At 42.8% G+C, this 24846-nt stretch overlaps 1 protein-coding gene across 1 annotated transcript in view; it reads right to left on the bottom strand.

Moving 5' to 3' along the window:
* LOC126299550 (ATP-binding cassette sub-family G member 5) overlaps positions 1 to 24846 on the bottom strand; it is a 115458-nt gene that overhangs the window by 18859 nt on the left and 71753 nt on the right. Inside the window, exon 8 of the mRNA XM_049991544.1 lies at positions 13806 to 13899. Within this exon, the coding sequence (XP_049847501.1) occupies positions 13806 to 13899 (94 nt within the window). The remainder of the gene's footprint in view (positions 1 to 13805; positions 13900 to 24846) is intronic.

Here is a 24846-nt window from a genome sequence, read left to right on the forward strand (position 1 = left end):
CCATCTCCATGAAGCTGGGCTACGGTCCCGCACACTGTTAGGCCGTCTTCCGCTCACGCCCCAACATCGTGCAGCCCGCCTCCAGTGGTGTCGCAACAGGCGTGAATGGAGGGACAAATGGAGACGTGTCGTCTTCAGCGATGAGAGTCACTTCTGCCTTGGTGCCAATGATGGTCGTATGCGTGTTTGGCGCCGTGCAGGTGAGCGCCACAATCAGGACTGCATACGACCGAGGCACACACGGCCAACACCCGGCATCATGGTGTGGGGAGCGATCTTCTACACTGGCCGTACACCTCTGGTGATCCTCGAGGGGACACTGAATAGTGCACGGTACATCCAAACCGTCATCAAACCCATCGTTCTACCATTCCTAGACCGGCAAGGGAACTTGCTGTTCCAACAGGACAATGCACGTCCGCATGTATCCCATGCCACCCAACGTGCTCTAGAAGGTGTAAGTCAACTACCCTGGCCAGCAAGATCTCCGGATCTGTCCCCCATTGAGCATGTTTGGGACTGGATGAAGCGTCGTCTCACGCGGTCTGCACGTCCAGCACGAACGCTGGTCCAACTGAGGCGCCAGGTGGAAATGGCATGGCAAGCCGTTCCACAGGACTACATCCAGCATCTCTACGATCGTCTCCATGGGAGAATAGCAGCCTGCATTGCTGCGAAAGGTGGATATACACTGTACTGGTGCCGACATTGTGCATGCTCTGTTGCCTGTGTCTATGTGCCTGTGGTTCTGTCAGTGTGATCATGTGCTGTATCTGACCCCAGGAATGTGTCAATAAAGTTTCCCCTTCCTGGGACACTGAATTCACGGTGTTCTTATTTCAATTTCCAGGAGTGTAGAAAATGCTTGCCTGCAAGAGAAAGGTTCCCCAACATCTGAATGTGGACATTGTCCAGACCTGGGGCAGAGGATCAGGATGAAGTGAGAGTACGATAGAGCTCCCTCACAGTAAAGGAGTCATTATAGCACTCACGATTTTGAGAAGGGCCACCTCAACTCATTTCTGACGGAGGAATGCAGCGTGATAGTGGGAGGAGCTCAAAATCTCTGCAAAATTGTGACCCAAGGTCTTGGAGATAGCAACAGGGTCCACTATAACATCGTCTGCTACAGTCAGGAGAGAGCTGTCAGAGGTTGGCCTACACGACAGAGGAGGGAGTGGAAAATTGTTAACTAGTAAATGAAATCCAGCTAGCATTTTTTCTATACTGAAGAATGCGATGACACTGTGCACACAACAGCTTGTAACGAATGCAACTTAGCATTATAGGATGATGGTTAAAAACACAGAGAGAACGTTTCCCCTCGCAAACTGCGTCATAGCACCCCTCATTCCACCAAGGGACTGGGACACCGAGTGGTAAAGAGGAAGCGTGAGGAGTGGAATGTTCCGCAGCACTAAGGATAATGTTTGTAAAATACTCTACCTCGTCATCACAACTGTGGAAATGTGGTTTGTTGAAGGTTGCCAGGGAGGAGTAAAGGCTCCAGTCAGCCTTAGAAAGTTGTCATTTGGGTATGAACATAGGTGGGGTAGGAGTCAGCAAACAGATAGTAGACGGTAAATGGTCACTTGAGTACGTGTCAGGGATAATGGACCACTCGAGATGATGGGCAAGCTGGGTAGTGCAGAAGGCATGCTCCTTCCAACTGGGGGCGTCCTCCAGAAGGTGGCGCACCTGCCTTAGGTGACTGTTCACACCTCAGGTCACGCCTGCCGAACACCTGACAGACAGACCAATTGGCAATTTGGGAAGGTAGCAGCCCAGGCAATCACCCCTCCCTGGGCCTGGCCTGTACCAGGGGGTATGCGCGAAACTTACCTGTCAACCTAGGGCTGGGAATCCTGCATTACCCAGTCACCTGTTATGTGTTGCACGCGTGGGCTGGTAATCAGAAGTGCACAGGGAGGAAGAAGAAAAAAGAGGAACCTCGTATGTCGCAGAAGGATAGGAGAAGGGGTTACAAAGACAGAAAAAAACGAACAAAAAAACAGTGGAGGGACTGTTCTGATATTGGCTAGTGAAAATGCAGAACTCATTTCCAAGAACATTTCAGACATGTTCCCCAAGGGAGGGGAAAAAGAATAGCAAGAGGATAGACATGCAGCACAGAAGGGAAACTGTGCTGCAAAGGCTGGAGCCCCATGGTAGCCAAGCACGAACTCACCAAAGAGTGGCGAGCCCACTGGGGGCTAGGCGTGTGATGCACTGTTGTCGGAGCCAATAAGGAGTGGTACAGGCTGGAGGTGACATGGACACATGAATTGGGAGGGAGTGGCAGGGCAGAGGAAGGAGAAGCTGTCTGGTGAAGGGTGTGGGAACAGTGGGTTACTGAGATTGAGGCCAGGATGATTATGGGAATGGAGGATGTGTTGTAAGGTTAATTCCCAACTGCGTAGCACAGAGAAGCTGGTGGTGGAGGGAAAGATCCAGATGGCCTGGGCTGTGAAGCAGCCACTGAACTAGCACATTGTGCTCAACGTCATGTTGTGCCACTGGGTGGTCAACTTTGTTCTTCGCAACAGTTCGCCATTGGACATTCATCCTGGTGGACAGTTGGTTTGTAGTCATACCAACATAAAATGCTGTGCAGTGTTTGTTGGTATATGACATGGCTGCTTTCATAGGTGGCCTGGCATCTGATGGGATAGGATAAGCCTGTGACAGGACTGGAGTAGGTGCTGGGTGGGTGGACTGGGCAGTCTCGCACCTTGGTCTACCACAAGGATATGATCCGTGTAGCAAGAGGTTGGGAGTGGCACAGGGATGGAGTAGTGTATTGTGTAGGTTGGATGGATGATGGAACAGGCTTATGCTAATGCAATAAAAACCAGTGCTGATATTCTCCCAGTAGACATAGAAACCATTGTAAACAAAAGTTTTCAACAATTCCACATTTAAATCATTGCGTTGAAGAATTGAAAGAGTTTTTTGAAACAGAATATGAACAGGTGCTTGGTAGTGTTAAAAACAGATGGCTTTCCTTGGAACTGGCTGTTAATGGGATTACTGACACTTATGTGGGACTAAAACCTTATTTTTTTGTCTCAAGAAAAATGTCCTACTGTCTTAAAAGCATTCTTCAAGGATCCTCAATCACTTTTGTAGCCCTATTTTATTCAGAGTCAATTGAAAATGTTTTCTTCAACAATAAAAACTATTGAGGCAGCAGATATGCAACAAAGTTTTGGACATATTGGTATGGAAAGTGAAATTGAGGAAGGAAGAAAACTTTCACATTACGAAAACTTCGTTTTTGATATGTACATTGCAAGAAGATTGCTAGCTGCAAGATTCTGATTTCTTGGACATTTCAAGCTTATTTTATGAGACATTAATTGACTGTACTGAAAAACTGGCTCATCCACTTCACGTGTTGAAACCATTTAACTGGATTCAGCTCTACTATTCTTTCCTTTGGAAGATGGTTCATTAAAGTCTTAAAGCTTTAGCAGAGTTTGATGAAAATATTCTGAAATATGTGAAGATGAACTTTTTGAGGACGTGAAGCATATTAAAAGTGCATGTGATGCGAAAACCCATGAATTAAGATCTGTGAAATGTGTTGCTGAAAAATGGTCTATCATTTTTAACAACCCTGCATTAAAAGATATCTGCAGCAAAAATTTGCAGCTCACTACTGCATTTGTCTAAGTCTAGTTGACACTAATGCTGCTGCAGAAAGAGTGTTCTATACCGCAAATGCTTTATGGACTGATGGAAAGAATAGGTTCAGTGTGGAAACTGATAAGGAAATAATTACAACTATGGCGCATTTTCACGATACTTCTGTTTGAAAATATCAATCTCCTCAATGACATACATTATGTCAATAGCCCATGTAGGTTGTAACCATTGTCTACTTCTGATAAAGACCTCATCATATTGAAATGATATTTTGCGCTTGCATGTGACAATGTATTTACTGTATTTTTTAGTGCTAGTTGTAACAAAAAGGTACAATGATTTATGTAGTTGTGGCATAAACAAACAAATAAATTATATAGGCATAGTATTAAAAAAAGTTGCCACAAAATGTTGTTCATTTCAACTTATAATTTGTGTCCCATATTTGGATTTTGTAAATTTAGCCACCCTAGTAAACTGGAGTATGAGAACCAGGAGAGAAGACATGATGGCAGGATTCAGTCCATCCTGCCAAGACTAATTTATATTATAACGGTAAATTATAATAAATTAAATTGTATGTAGATGTGCCAATTACTGAAAATGATGGTGGAATTGAGTGTACAAAGAGGAAAATCCTGTGGCAGTATAGGGAGGAAAGTCTAACAGAGTGCTCTTGACAACTTAAGACACTACAAAATGTACCATGATATATATTGATCTACTGTAGAGAAAGCACCAACATATTGTCAGATGAAGAAACTGTGATATATCACCTAAATTAACAAATGTTTAATTGAGGCATTAGTGCACATCGTAATATACACATTACTGTTTTTGGCTTGTTGTTGTCATCACACTATGTGGTGGTAATTCACTACTGGTCACAACATGAGACATATGGAAGTACAAACATAGCTACACAACTACAGAACAACAGTGCTATAAAACAATCTGCAGAGCTGTTTGTGTATGATGATATTGTGGACAAAGAAGTTGCAACACCAGAAAATGTTAGAAAAATGCAGTAAGATCTGCAATATGATGAACATGTTGTGCAAGAACTTGCAATTGATGCTCAAAATCTAGGTAGGTAGAAATTTAACACATAGCTACTCCCAACTAATACACACATTAAGAAAAGTTTCGCATCACCCCGGTTCCCAGAACTTCTTAAGATAGACTCTAACTGTGGATATTGTATCACAGACACCGTCCCTTTGGATGATCAGAGATGTCACTAAACATGCCCAAAGATGTAAACAACCATGCTTGAGCAGTTCCAGTCATTCCACCAGGAAGGAGTTACACAGACGGTCAATACTGCAGTTCGATAATGTCCGCATTGTTACTTTGTGCCAGGAAAGGCTCTTAACAAGGAAAGTGTCCAGACATGTCGGAGTGAACCAAAGCGATGTTGTTTGGACATGGGGGAGATACAGAGAGATGGGAACTGTTGATGACATACCTTGCTCACGCCACCTGAGGGCTACTACTGCAGTGTATGTAAGCTACCTATCAATAAAGGCTCGGAGAAACCCTGAAAGCAACAGCACCGTGTTAAATAATGCGTTTTGCACAGCCACAGGATGTCATGTTATGACTCAAACTGTGCGTAACAGGTTGCATGATGCGCAACTTCCGTCCCGACATTCGTGGCGAGATCCATCTTTGCAACCACGACACCATGCAGCACGGTACAGATGGGCCCAACAACATGCAGAATGGACCACTCAGGATTGGCATCTTGTTCTCTTCACCGATGAGTATCGCATATGCCTTAAACCAGACAATCACCTTACACACACTGTCCAGCAAGTGGAGCAAGGTGGATGTTCCCTGCTGTTCTGGGGTCGCATTATGTGGGGTCAACGTACACTGCTGGTGGTCACGGAAGGTGCCGTAATGGCTGCAATACGTGAATGCCATCCTATGACTGATAGTGCAACCATATTGGCAAGGCATTCATCTTCATGGACAACAATTCAAACCCCCATGGTCCACATCTTGTGAATGACTTCCTTCAGGATAACAACATTGTTCGACTGGAGTGGCCAGCATGTTCTCCAGAGACGAACCGCATTGAACGTGCCTGGGATAGATTAAAAAGCGCTGTTTATAGACGACGTGACCCACCAACCACTTTGAGGCATCTACGCTGAATCACCATTGAGGAGTGGGACAATCTGAACCAATGGTACCTTGATGAACTTGTGGATAGTACGCCACAATGAATACAGGCATGTATCAATGCAAGAGGACATGCTACTGGGTATTAGAGGTACTGCTGTGTACAGCAATCTGTACCACCACCTCTGACGGTTTCACTGTATGGTGGTACAACATGCAATGTGTGGTTTTCATGAGCAATAAAAAGGGCGGAAATGATGTGTATGTTGATCTTTATTCCAAGGAACTCTCTGAACCGAGGTGATGCAAAACTCTTTTTGATGTGTGTATGTTACCACTTGCCGGCACCACTGGTGTCACTAGTGACACAGCAGTTCATGAACTAGTTCAATGTCACACTTAGCAGTGAATGTGATATTGTTCTTCAATGTACTATTTTTACTGATTATAAATAATTACACCTTTTACCTCTGGTACACTTTAAAACAACTACCATTCTAATTACTCAAGCTGGAAATGTATAATAGCATAGTTAATGACAGAATGGAATGGGAAGAAACCTTAGTAACTGGTAGAATGGGATGTACCCCTCTGCCATGCACTTCACAGTGGTTTTCAGAGTATAGATGTAGAATGAGGCTACTCAAATTAGCAGTATGTTGAACAGCAAGTTTTGCCATCTCACACAGTTACACATTTTTATTGCTTATAATTATTACCAGAGCAATATGAAAGTCATTATGTAATGTTACTTTAAATGTTATTTGGAAAAGTATACTCTTAACCTAACAATTTACTCTGTCACTTAGGAGATAGAAATCTGAGACTTCTTTTGAAAATTGCAGTAGTTGAGTCATGATCTACTATTTCTTTTGCAGCCAGCTGACAGTTTCTTGTTTGACCTCCAAAATAATTGTCACTGTTCTTGCCTTTGGAGATAAACTGAGATGACAAAAGTCATGGGATACATCCTAATGCAGTGTTAGACCACCTCCTGCCAGGTTTAATGCAGCAACTTGACATGGCATGACTCAAGAAGTCCTTGGATGTCCTCTGCAGAAATATTGAGCCATGCTGCCTCCATAGCTATCCATAATCGCGAAAGAGTTGCCAGTGCAGGATTGTGTGTCCGAAGTGACCTCTTGATTATGTCCCATCAATGTTCAATGGCTAGCCAAACCATCCACTCAAATTGTCCTGAATGTTCTTCAAGCCAATTACAAAAAACTGTGGCCTGGTAACATGGCACATTGTCATTAATAAAAATTCCATGATTGATTGGGATCATGAAGTCCATGAATGGCTGCAAATTGTCTCCAAGTAACTGAATGTAACAATTTCCAGCCAATGATCAGTTCAGTTGGTACAGAAGACTAAATCCATTCCATGTAAACACAGCCCTCACCATTAGGGGCTACCATCGGCTTGCACAGTGCCTTCGTGACAACTTGGGCCCAGGGCTTCAGAGGGTCAGCACACACTTTAACCCTACTCTTACCTACTGAAATCACAACTAATCTAACCAGGCCATGGTTTTCCAGTCACCTTGGGTCCAACCAATAGGATGAGCCCAGGAGAGGTGCTGCAGCCAATATCATGCTGTTAGCAAAGGAACTCGTGTTGGTTGTCTGCTGCCACAGCCCATTAACACCCAATTTTGCTGTACTGTCCTAATGGATACATTTGTTGCCCCAACTGCCATTCCATGTTCAAAGCCTGTTATTTCCCACCATGTGGCCATAATCATGTCTGAAACCTTTTCACATGAATCACCTAAGAACAAATGATAGCTCTAACATGGCACTGCCCTTTTATACCCTGCGTATGTGATACTACCGCCATCTACATTTGTGCATATCACTTTCCCGTAACTTTTGTCACCATGGTGTAACTAATCCTAACAGTTAATTCAATGTGCTGAAAGCCACATGTACACTGGGACATACTGAATAATTAAATACAATATTTAGAAGCAAGCTGTCATCACTTCTAATTTCGGCATTATATTATGGGTGTTCTGTAATGTAGCTTGGCTGAAATTGCCAAGAAACCTCACACATGACAAAGGACTCATTTTGCCAGATGGCACAATCATGACGAAAAAGTTAATACGACATATGCTGGATCATCAGAAGGGCAATCTTTCATTTGTATTGCATATTTAAGAGGTGCAGCTGAATATTACTGGATGCATGCACCAAAATGTGAGGATAGCTGCACAGTTACTTTCATATCACCCTGCACAAGCTGTGAAATATGTGCTGCCAGTCATCAGTCCATTTAGTGACCTAAGAAACATACTGACTGCTAAACTGAATCAAGATCAGGCGCAGCTCATAATTAAAAGCTCTGAGGTGGAGACACCCCACAATATATATTTAAATACATTTTTCAATAATGGATTATCTGGACACATTTTGAATCTTCCCCATTAAATTTACATAGTGACAGTCAATGTGTTTGGAGCTGCTGATAATGGCTGTTGTTTTTCAAAGGTAAGTAGCTAAGCTGCACCTTGAAATGGCAGTTAAGGTCTATGTAGCAGAGGCTTTGGAACATCGCTTCTACAGATTACAGCTCTTACGAGCCTTCTAAATGCTCAGTTCCTTCAGCCTAGCTGTCCTATGTCATGTCTGTCACAAGCAGAACATGGGAGACACAATATCGGAGTTCATCCTAAACATTTGAAGCCCATCTTGGGCAGGTTTTATGTTACGACTTACATCCTATGGACGGACGCTCTTTCAAAGCACGAGCACATTAACGACCTCTCAAAAACATCTCATTATTAGTACAATTTGTCACATCAAAATGATGAGAATCATCATATTGGTGGTAAATGAATTTTCGTATTTCACTGTTTTCAAACAACTTGAGAGTTGTAAAAGTATGCCATTTCAAGGCAATGGTGCACTGAAGATGTATTAAAAACACACAGTTCTTGGTCGATTTATTATAATACATTTAATGATATATTGACAATTAGAGGGAGATATAACACAAGACACGTACATACACACAGAAATTTACGGTAATGTAGCGGATGCAGATGTGAACTTATAGTGTCGAAGTTTGTGGATTAAGTTCCGCTTTCTCCAATTTACTTTTATTCATCTTTCCATTTCCTAAGATATTCTGGGACTTTCTTATTAATTTAATAAAAGTATGTTATGTAATATTAGATGTTATGTACATATAAGAGTGCTCTCTCTCTCTCTCTCTCTCTCTCTCTCTCTCTCTCTCTCTCTCTCTCTCTCTCTCAAGATTGTTTTCTACATCACTGTCTTTATTCAATAGTAATTCAGTATTTATTTATGTATTCATTCATCCAAACACAATCGCAGCACAAGAACTGTGACATCAGGGAAACAGTTTTGTTGAACAAAGTCATAAATGTTGTGGATTGGATCCACACAAGACATAAAACCTCTCCAATTTACAACTGAATACTCGAAAAACATTAAGTATGCAACAAAGATTACATACATAGCATTAAAGATTTCTTCAAAATGTGTCTTTTAGTATGATTTGTTGTGACAAAGTGCCAGGAAGTGTGATGTTTGTGGACAAATATGCTAAGATCTTAACTTTTGGCTAGAGTGTCATATTGCAGCCCCTGAAATCTTGGTTGTAGTGACAGACTGGTGTGTAGCATAGGCTCAAGGTCTAGGTTAGTTCCAATAGGTAAATTTCACAGTCTTCCCCTGTATGGAAACCATGACTGGGCCTGACCAAAATTAATCAGAGAATTATTTTTTTACAGTTTGTAGTCTCTGTGTATTTCACGACAATTCAAAGAAAAAAAAGGTGCTCCTTACGAGACTCACCAGAAATGCAATGGTATTCCTTTTTTCATGGTGCTACAGTTACTCAGGACAGAATTTAGCCACCTACCTCTACCCTCCAATGATGTTGTAACACAGCAAATCTGCCCTTATGTGAAATGCTGCGACAAAACAGCCTGTATGTCATTCTCAACCATATTATGTTTAGTACACTTCTGTAAGACATGACATGGGCATAGACCTTAAAATTAATAGTAGTTTCCTGAAGTCCTCATTTTATTTATCTGTAACTAATGTGGCTGAATCCAGAATAGAATTAGTATTTTCATAAAACACTGAATCTTAACATCTAGTGTTTTATAGGCCATTTCACTGACAATTCAGGTTTCTCTAGAAACACAGCACTTTCTGCACCAAAACCATTACTACTTTGAGACTGTTGCTAGTAACTATGTTCAATCTGTCACCATATCTCCCACAGACAGACAGCCAGCCCTGGCTGACAGTTTCACGCAGGAAGCCAGAATACACCCCCCTGAATCAAAATAAACAAATTTATGATACTGTGCATAAATAGGGGCAGATCTATTACTGTTTGATGCACAACAGTCAGTCAATCACTTGAAACACAATCACAACTGTAAAATAACCAGGAGTATGGATCTGGATTCTGGACCACATAGTAATAGTCATAGCAAAGCCAGAGATCAGACAGATTTGTTGGAAGAATCCTAAGAAGATGTAACTCGCCTATGAAAGAAATAGTTTAGCAAAAACTCAGTTGAGTTGATTTTCAAGTATTGCTCATTAGGATTAGTAGAGGGGATAGATAGTACCCAAAATGATCTGCAAGTTTCACCATGTTCATTTAGTGAGTGCAAGAGCATCATGGAGATGCTTGCCCAACAGCAGTGGCAGATATCATAAGAGAGGGTCACACACAAGCATACCAATAATCATTATTCCTGCACTTCATCTGTGAATAGACCATTAAATGTGGTAACAAAGCACATGAAGTATTATTTTACTTCAAGTACAATTAGTCACACAGCATGAAGTGTCTCATAGAAAGTAAATGAAAATGTATACACAAACAGCTGAAGTAGCTGTACCTGTTTGTCTCAGTGTATTGAAATGTGTGTAAGTGATGTTTTGTAGTATATGGTATCTTGCTTTTCAATTTATCACATTTTAATGATAAGTATAATACTGTCACATCATAAGATGGCTATAGTCAGCTGAAACCGATAATTTTTATATTACCTTGTGTGATCATGATAAAATAACATTTTTGTCCTGCAGAGCACTTATGAAGCAACCCACACTGATTTAAAGCTGTTAGTGTGATTCAAAAAGTTATGTTTTGAGACCAGTAGTGGTTGTGCTGTATTCTCCTGAATCTTCATGAATATCAACAGTGAATCAAACAATGGAAAACCCATGATGGATTGTAACAATACCAGAGAAGGATAGTTGCTAATCACCATATAGTGGAGATGCCGAGTCACGATAGGCACAACAAAAAGATTCACAAAAGGTCTTAATGGCCGAAAGCTATAACTGTGTGAATCTTTTTGTTGTGCTTATCGCGACTCAGCATCTCCGCTATATGGTGAGTAGCAACTTTCCTTCTCTGGTATTCTCAACAGTGGATCAGTCTTTTATATCTACAAATGAAAAACCATGTGATATGGACATGGAGTATGGAACTAAAATTGAACAGAAATTAAATTACCAAAATATATTTTGTAAGTGAGAAAGAGCACAAAAAAATGAAAACTTGAGAAAGTAAGTTCTAAGAATATCAAGTGATATATTATTTTCTCCCAGGTGAGTTATTCTGTCATTTACTGGAATGCAGGCAACTATAATAATGGTGCAGTACAACCTGTGGTACTTTTCATCTGCCATTTTTTCTTACAACTATAGCTGCTTCAGTTTTAGTCATTAATATTAAATTACAACAGTGACTGACACTTTTCTAAGGACACTTGCAGGAATCCTGATTGACACATCCTCAAAAACAATTTTTTAGGTGCAATACTTCTGGCAGAAAACATCCTTTACACAGACATACAGATAACTGTAGAAAAATTTTAAACTGATGACAAGCCATCAGATAAGCATGAACAGACATGCTAATTATTGCTGTTTCAGTCTTAAGTTGTGGAATACTTCAATTAATTAGTTGACTCAAATCACCAATTGTTGAAACTGGAAATTAGGCCAACTGAGTCATAACTGGCATTCAGGTGATTGTTAGTGTCTCAGTGCTGAATTCCCTTTAAGATTTTGACCAATGTCACTGCTGAAAAAATGAGGAGTTATTTCAATGAAGCTGTCCATCTTTTCTAGTATACAAATAATTACAAAATTAAAACTGCTTACTTTGAAATATGACAATATTACTACTATTGTTCATGACTCCCCGACATATTAAAACCATGAGACTTGACCCTACAACTTCATATTCTTTCAGGAATTTTCATAATAATGTACACTTTGCTGAAAACAAACCTTCATCCTTCTGGCATAAATATTACTGATTAGTCTTATTGTCTTACTGTTTTTGCTGCAACTATAAATCACAAAGGAAAATATTATCATGGACTGTCAAATATGACAACAAAATTTTCATTTTTTTTCCAATGTTCAAGATAACATCTTTCTTTTAAGCTGCCAAATTTCAAAAATATACACTGACTGAAAGAATCACACTGCCAAGAAGGAATTGTGTGATATAAACAAGTTGGTGGGCATTTTTATATGTCTGAAAGACGACACCTATTCAAATTTCATGGCAGTCGCAAAGAGTGACAGTAGTAGTGCCACTATGAGGATGCAAATCAGGTTTGCTTTAAATAAATGCTGTAATGGTCATGAAATTAGATGTGGTGAACTGATGTTAACCAAGAATGTCTTTAAGCACTATTATCAACAGCGCACCGAGTTTGAACGAGGTCAAGAAGTAGGGCTACAAAAGATGGATGTTCCTTCTGTGATACTGCAGAAAGACTTGGCAGGAATGTAGCTATTGTACATGACTGCTGGTAGCAATGGTCATGGGAATGTACTATCACATGAAGATGGGGCTACGGACGGCCATGTGGTACTATTAAGAGTGAAGACCATTGTGTACAGCGTATGGCTCTGGTGCATCATACTGCATCTGCAGCAGCAATTTGAGCATTAGTTGGCACCACTATGACATAATGAACTGTTGCAAATCGATTACTTCAAGGACAGCTCTCACCAGATGTCCTGTAGCACGTATTCCACTGACCCCAAACCAGTGCCATTTGCGACTTCAGCGGTGTTAAGTGAGAGCTCATTGGAGGGCAGGGTGGAGATCTGTTGTGTTTTCTGATGAAACCTGATTCTACTTTGGTGCCAGTGATAGCACTGTGTTCATTAGGAGGAGGTCAGTTGAGGACCCAAACCAACCTGTCTGCAATCTAGACACATTGGACATACATCAAGCGTTATAGCCTGGGATGTGATGTCATACGACAGCAAGAGCACTTTGTGGTTATCCTATACACACCCTGACTGCAAATCTGTACATCAATTTGGTGATTCAACCAGTTGTGAGCAATGTTATCACTTAAATATGACAAATTTATTCCCAAAATTCCATTACTCTACATTAACCATTTTTTTGGTGTTGCCGTTTTTTTCAGTCAGTGAATTTAGTGCAGGATTAACACATTAAGTGACAGACAAATGATAAACACCTGCAACACTGCAAGACTACCAATCCAAAACAAATGATCTGGAACTATGAATCAACATAACACATAGTATAGTCAAACATCCATCATCTCATTACAGTTCTGGGTATTTACAGTTACAAAATACTTTGTTGACGAAGTCTTTCAATTTTCTAGAGGCACTTACAGATCTTAGTTATCAACGTTAATTCAGAAAGGTGCTTATGCAATGAACTGGTGGATCCCTCTTGTGGTGAAACACACTTACAGCAAATAAGAATCGCCTCTACTTAACATAAACTAGAAGCACGAAGTTGTTAATACAGCTACTTGTTTCCTACTTCCCAGCACACTGTTTACAGGGTAATGAGGGGTCCCTCTCCCTCTCCCTCTCCCTCTCCCTCTCCCTCTCCCTCTCCCTCTCCCTCTCCCTCTCCCTCTCCCTCTCCCTCTCCCCCCGGCCCTTACACCTTCAGCATTACAAAAATACACCCTGATGGCTTAATAATTTTTTTTTTCATATTATACTTACATGTGCAGGCTGTTACAATTATTGCAACAACATATGATCCTGCAATACAGTTAAATACAAGCCCATTACGAGTGATAAACGTCCTCTGATAATCCTGTAATGAGAAACAAATCTTATGTTAAATAAATGGTTATTTTCTTATACTAGCTTAAATTCATCGAAAGTATTACATGGAAAACAATGAAATCACAAAGAGATTATTATTCAACAACACTTCCTTGCTTCTATGTGCTTCATGTCTGTTTTTTTTTTTTTATTAGAATTACACCCCAGGTTGTGAATTTGGGATTACAAAAATAAACCAACACACACACACACACACACACACACACACACACACACACACACACACACACACAACAACATATGCACATATTGTCGAAAAGAGGACAAATCATACCAAATAGAGACAATTCACAAAACAATATGTCTTTTATAAATGTTACTGTATACAGAAACCAACTGGAAAATTCTGAGCTGTTTATTAGGCATCTTGATCCTAAGTTTCACTACCTGTGAGATTAAAGAAACTATTAATGGTATGTGGTGATTTCAGTGTTGTTTTTCTATAGGCTTCTGGGCAGAAAAACAATCTGATAATGTCTCTGGAGGTAAACCTCAAGGAAAGCAAACAAACATGTACTCCGTAATTAATAGACATTCAGCTTGACTCACAGCTCATTAGGATAAACAACAAATTGCCATTTAGTACTTAGGCATCAATACAGCACCAGTTGGGATACTTAAAGATTCAAGGATAAAAGATTTCAAAAATAATTTTGCAAAATGTGTACTGTGGTGAAATCTACAAGGAACAATACTAAACCTTAATAAAATTGGAGCAAATGTGCCCTGCCTACTCCACATGAGCTGAGACAATGCCACTTCAAGACATTTCATGCCTAAAGAAACCTGACGTTCTGATCCTTTAGACGTGGTAGCCATGACAGCTTCATGACATTTGAGGTAAAGGAGCCTCCAACAGTCAATGTCAACAATGTGGGGAAAATGACAGCCTGGACAGAGGAATTAAAATAATTAACTCTAATGGAAAATGAAGAAAGGAAGAAGGATGGACTCATGTACATGTAAAATTTGGATGTGCCAGATCAGAAATATTAGTGAAAACTAGAAAGTTATTAATTAATGTTAGGCTGGTTGGTCATATGTGGATTGCAGGACCAAACTACATGGTCATCACTTCCTTAGTCGCAGAATGAGTCTATTGAGAATCTATCTATTTGCAGACAGCATGCAACCTAACATGTCTTCATCCAAATGATTGATGCTACTGTGAAAATTTGGAAAAATGGTGAAGTCAGAACCAAAGGTGAGGATTGGACTTACTTTTGCCAAAAACATTGCAGGTAAAAGTAGAATGGCACTGGAAAGTAAACATCAAATGTAAATAATTCGGAAGTAAAGTTATCTCACTAAATAGTACAGGTATTTCTTCTTCTTCTTCTTCAATCTGATGAATGGTTTGACGCAGCTCTCCATGCTACTCTATCCTGTGCAGGCCTCTTCACCTCTGAATAACTACTGCAACCTACATCCTTCTTAATCTGCTTTCTGTATTCATATCTTGGTCTCCCTCTCTAATCTTCAGCATCCTTCTGTGGCACCACATTTCAACAGTTTCCATTTTCTTTTCGTCTAAGTTTTCATCATCCATGTTCACTTCCAAGGCTACGGGCACTAAACAGCGTGGTCATCAGCGCCCAAACGCATAGAAACAGGAACACATGCGGTGAAGGGACGAAGACGGACACCGAACAAGGAGAACGGTTAAAAGACACAGGCCTGACGCAGTTCCAAATGCTCACACACAGAGGCAAAACAAGAGGAGAAGAAACACACTAAAAAAGGAAAGGAAACACAAGGAAAAGAGAACAGAAACCGAAGGGAAACAAGGAGGTAATCGTGACTGGCAGACCTCTTACCTAAAACCTGGGTGAGCCAGTCACCCAGCAGCACATTAAAACCCTCTCCCTAAAATCCGAGGTAACAGATTGGACAGGACACAAAACCGTAAGACCTTAACCACAGTCGCTGCGTAGTCTTGCAAAAATAGAGGGCAAATCCGGTGGCAAAGAAACCACCACCCTCTGGTCAGAGAATAAAAGACAGTCAAGGAAAATGTGGCGGACAGTAATCTGGACGCCACAAGCACTGCAGATTGGGGGGTCCTCCCGCCGGAGTAAAAAACCATGCGTTAAGGGACTGTGCCCAATGCGGAGGCGAGTGAGGAGAACCTCATCCCGCCTGTATGACTGGTAGGACGTACGCCATGGTCGCGTAGTGGCCTTTACCAGATGCAGCTTATTGTCAGAAACTGCCAGCCACTCCTCTTCCCATTGATGCGTAACACGAAAACGCAAAAGGGAGGTTACAGCATGGAGGGGGACGGCACATTCAACAACGCGAGGGAGGGAACATGCATCTTTGGCAGCTACATCCGCCAGTTCGTTTCCCCTAATACCCACGTGCCCCGGCACCCAGCAGAAAGAAACCTCCTTCCCCTGCCGTTGCAGGTGGAGTAGGGCATCATGGATGTTCTGGACGACCGTATCCGCTGGGTACAAGTGTTGCATGGTCTGAAGGGCACTCAGGGAGTCAGAACAGATGAGGAACTTAAGACTGGGAACACATCTCATCTGCTCCAATGCTCGCAAGATTGCAAACAATTCGGCATCGAGGATGGTAAACGCCGCAGGAAGCCGTAACTTGACGACTCGATCAGGGAAAACAACAGCACAACCAACATAGTCCCCCTGTTTAGAGCCATCTGTGAATACAGGTACATGGTCCGGATGCTGGTTTAAAATATCATAAAGGAGGTAAAAACAAACGCCGGAGTGCAGTTCCTCCGGTTCTCTGACAAGTCTAGAAGGATGCTGGGCCTCTGGAGCAACCAGGGAGGCAGGTGAGTAAAACCTTGTCGTTGGGGGGCCACACGCTCCACACCAAGGGACTCAAGGAAATGCTTGGCACGAATCCCAAATGGTCTCGTTGCCCTGGGACGACTGGAAAAGAGACGTTCCATAGGCGGTCGGGCAACAGTAGGGTACGCAGGGGAGGTAGGACAGGCAAGGAAATGACACAACCTTCGCACCATGAGGAGTTTCCGCTGGATGGCAAGCAGCGGTCCCCTGCCTCAGCACACAGGCTAGGGATGGGACTGGTACGGAAGGCACCAGTGGCCAGCCTGATACCCTCATGGTGTACTGCGTCAAGGATCTTCAGATACGAAGGCCTTGCTGACCCATACACGGTGAAAGCATAGTCAAGACGCGATCGGACGAAAGCCCTATAAAACTGCAGCAGACGCGCCCGATCTGCTCCCCAGGACCGATGGCTCAGACACTTCAAAATATTCAGTGCCTTCAGGGCCCGCACCTTGAAGTCTTTAAGGTGAGGCAACCACGACAACTTGGAATCAAAAGTGAGGCCCAGGAACTTCACAGTGTCTCTAAAAGGAAGAACGGTGTCCCTCAGACGCAATTCAGGGGAGGTAAAAAGACGCCGAGAACGATTAAAATGAACACACACAGATTTGTCTGCAGAAAAGGTAAAACCCGTCTTTGCAGTCCATGCCTCTAAGCACTTTATCGTAAGCTGCAACTGCCGACTAGCAGTGACAAGACTGGAGGAAGAACAGAAAACAGCAAAATCGTCCACAAACAAGGAGCATTGGGCAGGACTCCGGATAGTGGACGCGATACTGTTAATAGCGACAGCAAAGAGGGTGACACTTAAAACGCTGCCCTGAGGAACACCATTCTCCTGCACGTACAAATCAGATAGCACATTACCAACCCGATACCGAAAGAGGCGGTGAGAAAGAAAGGACCGAATGAAGATGGGGAGACGGCCACGAAAGCCCCACTCATGGAGTTGATTGAGGATAAGGCAGCGCCAAGTAGTGTCATACGCATTATTAATGTCAAAGAAGACCCCTAGATAACGCTGGTTATGTAGGAAGGCCTGCTGGATGGCGGCCTCAAGCAGGGTCAAGTTGTCTATAGTGGAACGACATCTCCGAAAGCCACACTGAGAGGGGCTAAGGAGCTACCTGGTTTCGAGCAGGCAAACGAGGCGGCGGTTGACCATGCGTTCCAACGTCTTCCCAACACAGCTCGTCAAAGCAATACTCCGATAACTACTGGGATGCGTTCGGTACTTCGCTGGTTTGAGGAGGGGAATCAAAATCGCCTCCCTCCACGAGTCAGGGTACGTGCCGGATAACCATATCATATTGAAACAGTTCAGGAGAACTTCCTTGGATGGCAGCAACAAGTGCCACAGCATGCTGTACCGGATTTGATCATGACCAGGTGCAGTATCATGAGCCACAGACAGCGCAGAATCCAGTTCCCACATTGTGAAGGGGCAGTTATAGGGTTCAGAATTTAGAAACCGGAAGTCCAAGTGACCCCTTTCGATGGCAGTGCGGTAGCGGCAGAAATCTGGATCACAGTTAATAGTGGCGGTAGAGTCCGCAAAATGCATGGCCAGTGTCTGGGCAATGTCTCTCGGCACCGTGAGGAGACATCCCTGATGCAGCAATGCCGTGACAGGTAGCTGGCTGAGTTTCCCGGAAATCCTCCTGATGGCTTCCCATACTTTCGTAGAACTAGTGGAGCGAGAGATGGAGTTCAAGAACGATTGCCATGACCGTCGTTTGCTCTCTTTAATCACTCGCCGCGCTCTGCCACCTGAAAGGCCGCAAGATTGTCAGCTGAGGGACGGCACTTGAAGCGGCGCAGAGCTGCACGGCGGGCTCGGATGGCTGAGCGGCACTCAGTGGTCCACCAAGGGACAGGACGCCTCTTGGGATGACTGTGGGATTGACAATTCAGCAGCATGGGAGATCACGGCTGGAATATGGTCTACCCATTCGTGGACGTTGGCACGATGTTCCAAAACAGCCAGTTGGCTGAAAAGTGTCCAGTCAGCTCTGCAGAGGTGCCACCGGGGCGGCACTGGTAATGCCACAGCCTCATCCAGGAGGCGAATCCAAAGGGGGAAGTGGTCACTAGAATGGAGGTCAGCTGCAGCCTCCCACAGAGCAGAATCCGCGAGTGCTGGAGAGCAAAAGGAAAGGTCAATAGCCGATTACGACCCGGAAGCAGTACAGAAATGAGTGGGTGCACCAGAGTTGAGGAGGCACAGTTCTTCAGACATCATGAGGCTTTCCAGAATGTGACACCTGGGGCAAGTAGTCGGAGAGCCCCATAAGACATTATGAGCGTTGAAGTCCCCCAGAAGAAGAAATGGGCGGGGGAGTTGGCTAATAAGGTCCGTGAGAGCCTCAGAGTCTATCGCATCCGGAGGCGGTAAATAAACTGAACAGACTGTGAGCCTCCGACCCACAAGAATGTCAACTGCAACTGCTTGCAAGTCGGTGACAAGAGGGAGCTCAGATGAGGGGTGCATGTCACGGACAAAAACCGCAACACCACCCTTTGCCCTTTCCCCCGTCAGATCATCTTTTCGATATACAGTATAGGAGCATCAGTGGCCCGAAAATGTGTCTCTTGGAGACATAAGCACAAGGGGCACTCTCGTATAAGGAGTTGTAATTCGGCCACATGCATCCTGAACCCATTCAGGTTCCACTGTAATATGGGAGCCAGTGATCAGGGTGGCTGAACTTTCACCCTGCCTCTGTGCTTTGGAGGAGAGACCGTACTGGCCGGAGATTTATTCCTGGGGCGAGAAGATCGCCCCCGGTCGACATCAATGTCCATAATCTCCGATGACGACCCACGGGAGATGTCAGACAGTACGATGGCCTCGTCATCGGACCAACGCTGACTAGTCTCCTCAGGTGGCAGAACCTTCACCTTCTGAGGCTTTGTCTTGGGGGGCTTGGAATGCAGAGCCTTGTCAACAGTTAGAGGTTTACTCAGCTGGGCAGAAGGTGCCATAAGGGGAGAGGCAGGAAGTACCTCAATGTCAGCAACCACGGCCTTGTCCGATGTAGCGGGGAGAGCTGCAGATTGCAAAACAACTGCAGCAGCACAAGTGCACTGGCAAGCGCAGGTATTAGTGCTAACACTAGCAACCTCCGTTTGCGTAGCAACAGTGGCCAGTTGTACCGGTTTTTTGAGAGTGGAAGCGAAAATGTTGAAAACACAGGAGGTTGCATGGCCTTAAAGAGCTTCTTGGCCTCATCATAGGGGATGCGCTTAGATGTTTTAATCTCCCGTACCTTCCGTTCTTCGAGATAGATGGGGCAGATCCGGCTCCAGACAGGGTGACTCCCAGAGCAATTCACGCACTTCACAGGCGATGAACAATCGGCTCCGTCATGGGCAGGCTGACCACATTTACCACAAGTGGCTATCCCATTGCACCCCAACGTAGTATGCCCAAAGCGCTGACATTTAAAACAGCGCATTGGGTTGGGGAAATATGGCCGTACTGGCAAACGTAAGAACCCCGCTTTAACATGCTCTGGGAGTCTCGGGCAACTGAACGTGAGAATAAACGAGTCAGATTTGTCGAGGTCCCCCATCGACTCGTTTCATAATATGCTGCACGTCAACAATTCCTTCGTCAGCCCACTCAGATTTTAACACGTCTATGAGGATATCCACCAAGTCCCTACACGTCACAACACCCTTACTATAATTCAAAGTGGAGTGGAGCTCGGTCTCGATAGCGTACTCTCCTAGACAGGTTGCTTTCCGAAGGGCAGCGACTTGATGGGAACTAGAAGTCTCAACTAACAGAGTCCCATTGCGCAGTCGCTTTACAGATTTCAGTGTTCCTGCAATTCCCTCAAGATCTTGTGGATGTAAAAGGGAGAAACCCTCTCAAAGCTACCCTCCTTCCTTTTAATAATCAAAAACACATTCTGATTATCAGCATGTGCTCCGTTACTACATTCTGTTAAATCTCTAGCAACACCAGGCGCTGGAGGACTCGCAGCGCGTAGCTGCTTTTTCGATGGGGTGTGTTTCCCTACCAGTGGCCCACCCAAGCCACTGGTAGGGGGAAATGTAGAGGTCGAAGGGTCCATTGCGGTCCCACGAGCAGCTAGGGAACTAAAAGTCCGCTCAGAGTCCCGCGTGCCTGAATAAGCCTTATACAACTGTGGTGCGGCAGGTGCCCCAGAGGTTGCCCGCTTGCGACTGTTCCACCCCAACAGCCATGCATCTTCTAGGCGCGGAGCACACCGAAAGAGTGACGGTTTTTATAGAGGTTGGCCTTCCTCACAATCCAGGCGGTCAAGCCAAGATTACCATTCCACGCAGCACACAACATGTCACTGCCGCGCCGTATGGAGGTCGCTGAAGCATGTCCGGGGGTTACAGTGACAGGACACTGGCGGCGCAGACCAGTCCCCAGCTCAGGACCCCGGGGTCACCAAGCCCGTACTCAGCAAGTGAATGTTGAGCCCCTGAGGGATACCTTCAGACTAGAGTTCCTAACACTTAAATCCATATTTAATGTCAACAAATTTTTCTTCTTCAGAAACACAGAGATTGAATAACACTGGGGATAGTCCAAGACCATGATTCACTCCCTTCTCAATGACTGCTACCCTTCCATGCCCCTTGACTCTCACAACTGCCATCTGGTTCCTGTATAAGTTGTAAATAGCCTTTCACTCACTGTAGTTTATCCCTACTACATCAGAATTTCAACAAAAGTACTCCAGTCAACATTGTAAAAAGCTTTCTCTAAATCTACAAATACTGCAAACACAGGTTTGCCTCTCCTTACCTATCTTTTACGATAAGTCATAGGGTCAGTATTGCCTTGCATGTTCCTACATTTTGCTGGAATCCAAACTGATTGTTCCCAAGGTGAGCTGCTTCCAGCTTTTCCATTCTTCTGTAAAGAATGTGTGTCACTAGTTGGCAACCATGACTTATTAAACTGATAATTTGGTAATATTAACACCCGTCATCAGCTGTTTTCTTAGGAACTGAAATTACCATATTCTTTTTGAACTACTAAAGCATTTTACATGTCTTATACATGCTACACACCAGGTTAAAGAGTTTTGTCATGGCGGGATCTCCCAAGGCTATCACTAATTCTGGCAGAATGTTTTAAACTCGTGGCACTTTGTTTTGACTTGGGTCTTTCACTGCCACATCAAATTTTCTTGCAGTATCATATCTTCTTATTCACACTCACCTACATCGTATTCCAGTAATACAACTCTGCCATCACATTCATTTCCCTTGTACAGATGTGCTATATACTCCTCCCACTTTTCAACTTTCCCTTCTTTGCATGATACTGGTTTTCCATCTGAGCTCTTGATATTCAAACAGCTACTTCTCTATTCTCCAAATGCCTCTTTAATTTTCCTGTGGGTGGGATCTTTCCCCTAGTGATATATGCTTCTAAATACTTACATCGGTCCCGCAGCCATTCCTACTAAGATATTTTGCATTTCCTATCAGTCTCTCTTTTTAGGTGTTTGTATTCCCTTTCACCTGCTTCATTTGCACCATATTTATATTTTCTCCTTGCATCAATTAAATTCCATGTTGCCTGTCTTATCCAAGGACTTCCACTAGTCCTTGTCTTTTTATCTATTTGCTCTTCTGCTGCCTTCACTATTTCATGTCCTATGCCTTCGTCTTCTACTGTATTCCTTTTCCATGTTGTTGTCAATAGCTGTCTAATGCTCCCTCTGAAACTGTCAACAACCTCTGGTTCTTTCAACTTATCCAGATCCTATCTCCATATAATTTCCTATTTTTTTGCTATTTCTTCAGTTTTAATCTACAGTTCATAACCAATAAATTGTGGTCAGTGTCCACTTCTGCCCCTGGAAATGCCTTACAGTTAAAAATCTGGTTCTGAAACCTTTGTCTTACCATTATATAATCAATCTGAAACATCAGGGTCTTTTTCATGATTCTTAAACAAAGTATTAACAATGATTAAATTGTTCTGTGCAAAATTCTATCCTGAGGCTTCCTCTTTCATTCCTTTTCGCCATTCCATATTCACTTACAATTTTTCCTTCTCTTCCTTTTGTTGCTGTCGAATTCCAGTCCCCTATCACAATTAAAAATTTCATCTCTCTCAACTATCTGAATAATTTCTTTCATCTCACACATTCCTTCAATCTCATCATCATCCACGATGGAAGTTACAGACAGACTTTTACAGCTTTTCAACAAATTCTCTTTTGGGTTAGAGCAAGTGAGTGAGTGTGCCATCATCTGGCTGAACAAGGAAACAATGTAGTCTTTTAACATGGAATTATAGGTCCCTCGCAAAGCCAAGAATTTCTATCCTGTCAGAAAATATTTTAGCATCAGTTAAAATGTCATGTCAATATATCACAATAAACACACACTAGTGGGTTTCTTTAGTAGAGGGGAAACGTATAAGAAATTTTTACATGAAATCACTTTAGTTACTAGTAAAATGTATAAGTGCACTACGATGTTTAATCTACTACAAACAATATTGGTTTATTTTGTGTATCTACTGCCATTGCTTAATCACTAACTATTAACTCAATTATGACTATTTTCTTATTATACTATTTCGAGTACTGCCTCTACAACTAAATAAAATGTTTTTTGTCATAATTCTGTATTCTGCCAAATATCAGCATTGTTCCTGCACAATATTCCAACAACGCGACTTGTTGTCTTCATCACAGGCTACCTGCTACTTTTCAGGTAGCATCTGGTTAAGATAATAAATAATGCTACTGAAATATCATGCACAGATGATGCTGATATCTGGCAGAATACCTGCCACCTAATGATGTCAAAAGGTTCATTGCTTGTCTGCCATACACAATTCACTTCTTTCATTTTTCAAGAATCAAAACAGTTGTGTAATGTGTATTTTATTTCTAAACATACAAAAGCACTTGCTGCCTTTTCCTCCCAGCAACACAGCACCCTCCTCTCCCTCCACCCCCCTCCCCACACTCACTCAACTCAACACAAACTCTCACTCCAGCCGAGCTACAGTGCAGGTACAAAGTAGCCACACAGTTGTCTGCATGTTCTGTACTAGTTATTTCTCAATGAGGACCTTGTCCAAAACTCAGCAATATTTCCAGTCTTGCTTATATGCCATCTACCACTCAATGCCTCAATTATATGGTATGGCGTTACCTTTACTTGGACCATACGATTAACAGTACAAAAGAAACAAGTAAATGAAAATCAGAATGGTCACACAACTAGTTGAAATTTTCTCATTCCCCATGATTTGAGTTAAGGGCTTAACCATCATGACTTGTGTAACTTTTATGAACATGATGCATGTGTACACACAAGTAATTGCAGAAAACATATGGGTCAGTGGTCAATTTAAACTTGTTAGCATTTTACATGGCACAGAACTATCACTCAATAACGAACAGCACACTAAAGTGCAACAACAGTAGTTAGTTTGAACCAATGTTTTTTGATAAAATGTAAGAATAACGACAATAGCAGATAAACACAAACAATAACACATTACAAGGTGCAATTGTGTGGGCCTGGAAGTGGTATAGTTACTGCACAGCATAGATTTGCATGAGAATGTAGTTATACAGGCAACTGTATAAAGTCAGCTTATAGAGCATGCAGCGAGATTATAAACTTCGTTCTACCAAAGACCTGATTCTCACCACTCATATTTATGTACAGGGTGACAAATATTGAATTAGATGAAATATCATCATAACTTCTGAGCGGGTTGTGTTGGGACATTCAAACTTCATGGTTAGCCACAAGACATGATGGGAATTAGTATGTGCATGCATGGTTTGGTTTAGTGATTAAGCCCACTTTCATTTGGATGGGTTCGTCAATAAGCAAAACTGGCGCATTTGAGGGACTGAGAAACTGCTTTTTGCAATCGAGAAGGCTCTTCACCCTCAACAGGTGACTCTGTGGGGTGCAATGTCCAGTCATGGAATAATTGGTGTGATATTTCTTGATGGCATGGTGACTACTGAATGGTACCTGAAGGTTTTAGAAGATGATTTCATCCCCATTATCCAAAGTAACCCCGATTTTGACAAGATGTGGTTCATGCAAGATGGAACTCG

This window comes from Schistocerca gregaria, chromosome X (genome assembly GCF_023897955.1).
Source record: "Schistocerca gregaria isolate iqSchGreg1 chromosome X, iqSchGreg1.2, whole genome shotgun sequence".
NCBI classification, from domain to species: Eukaryota; Metazoa; Arthropoda; class Insecta; order Orthoptera; family Acrididae; genus Schistocerca; species Schistocerca gregaria.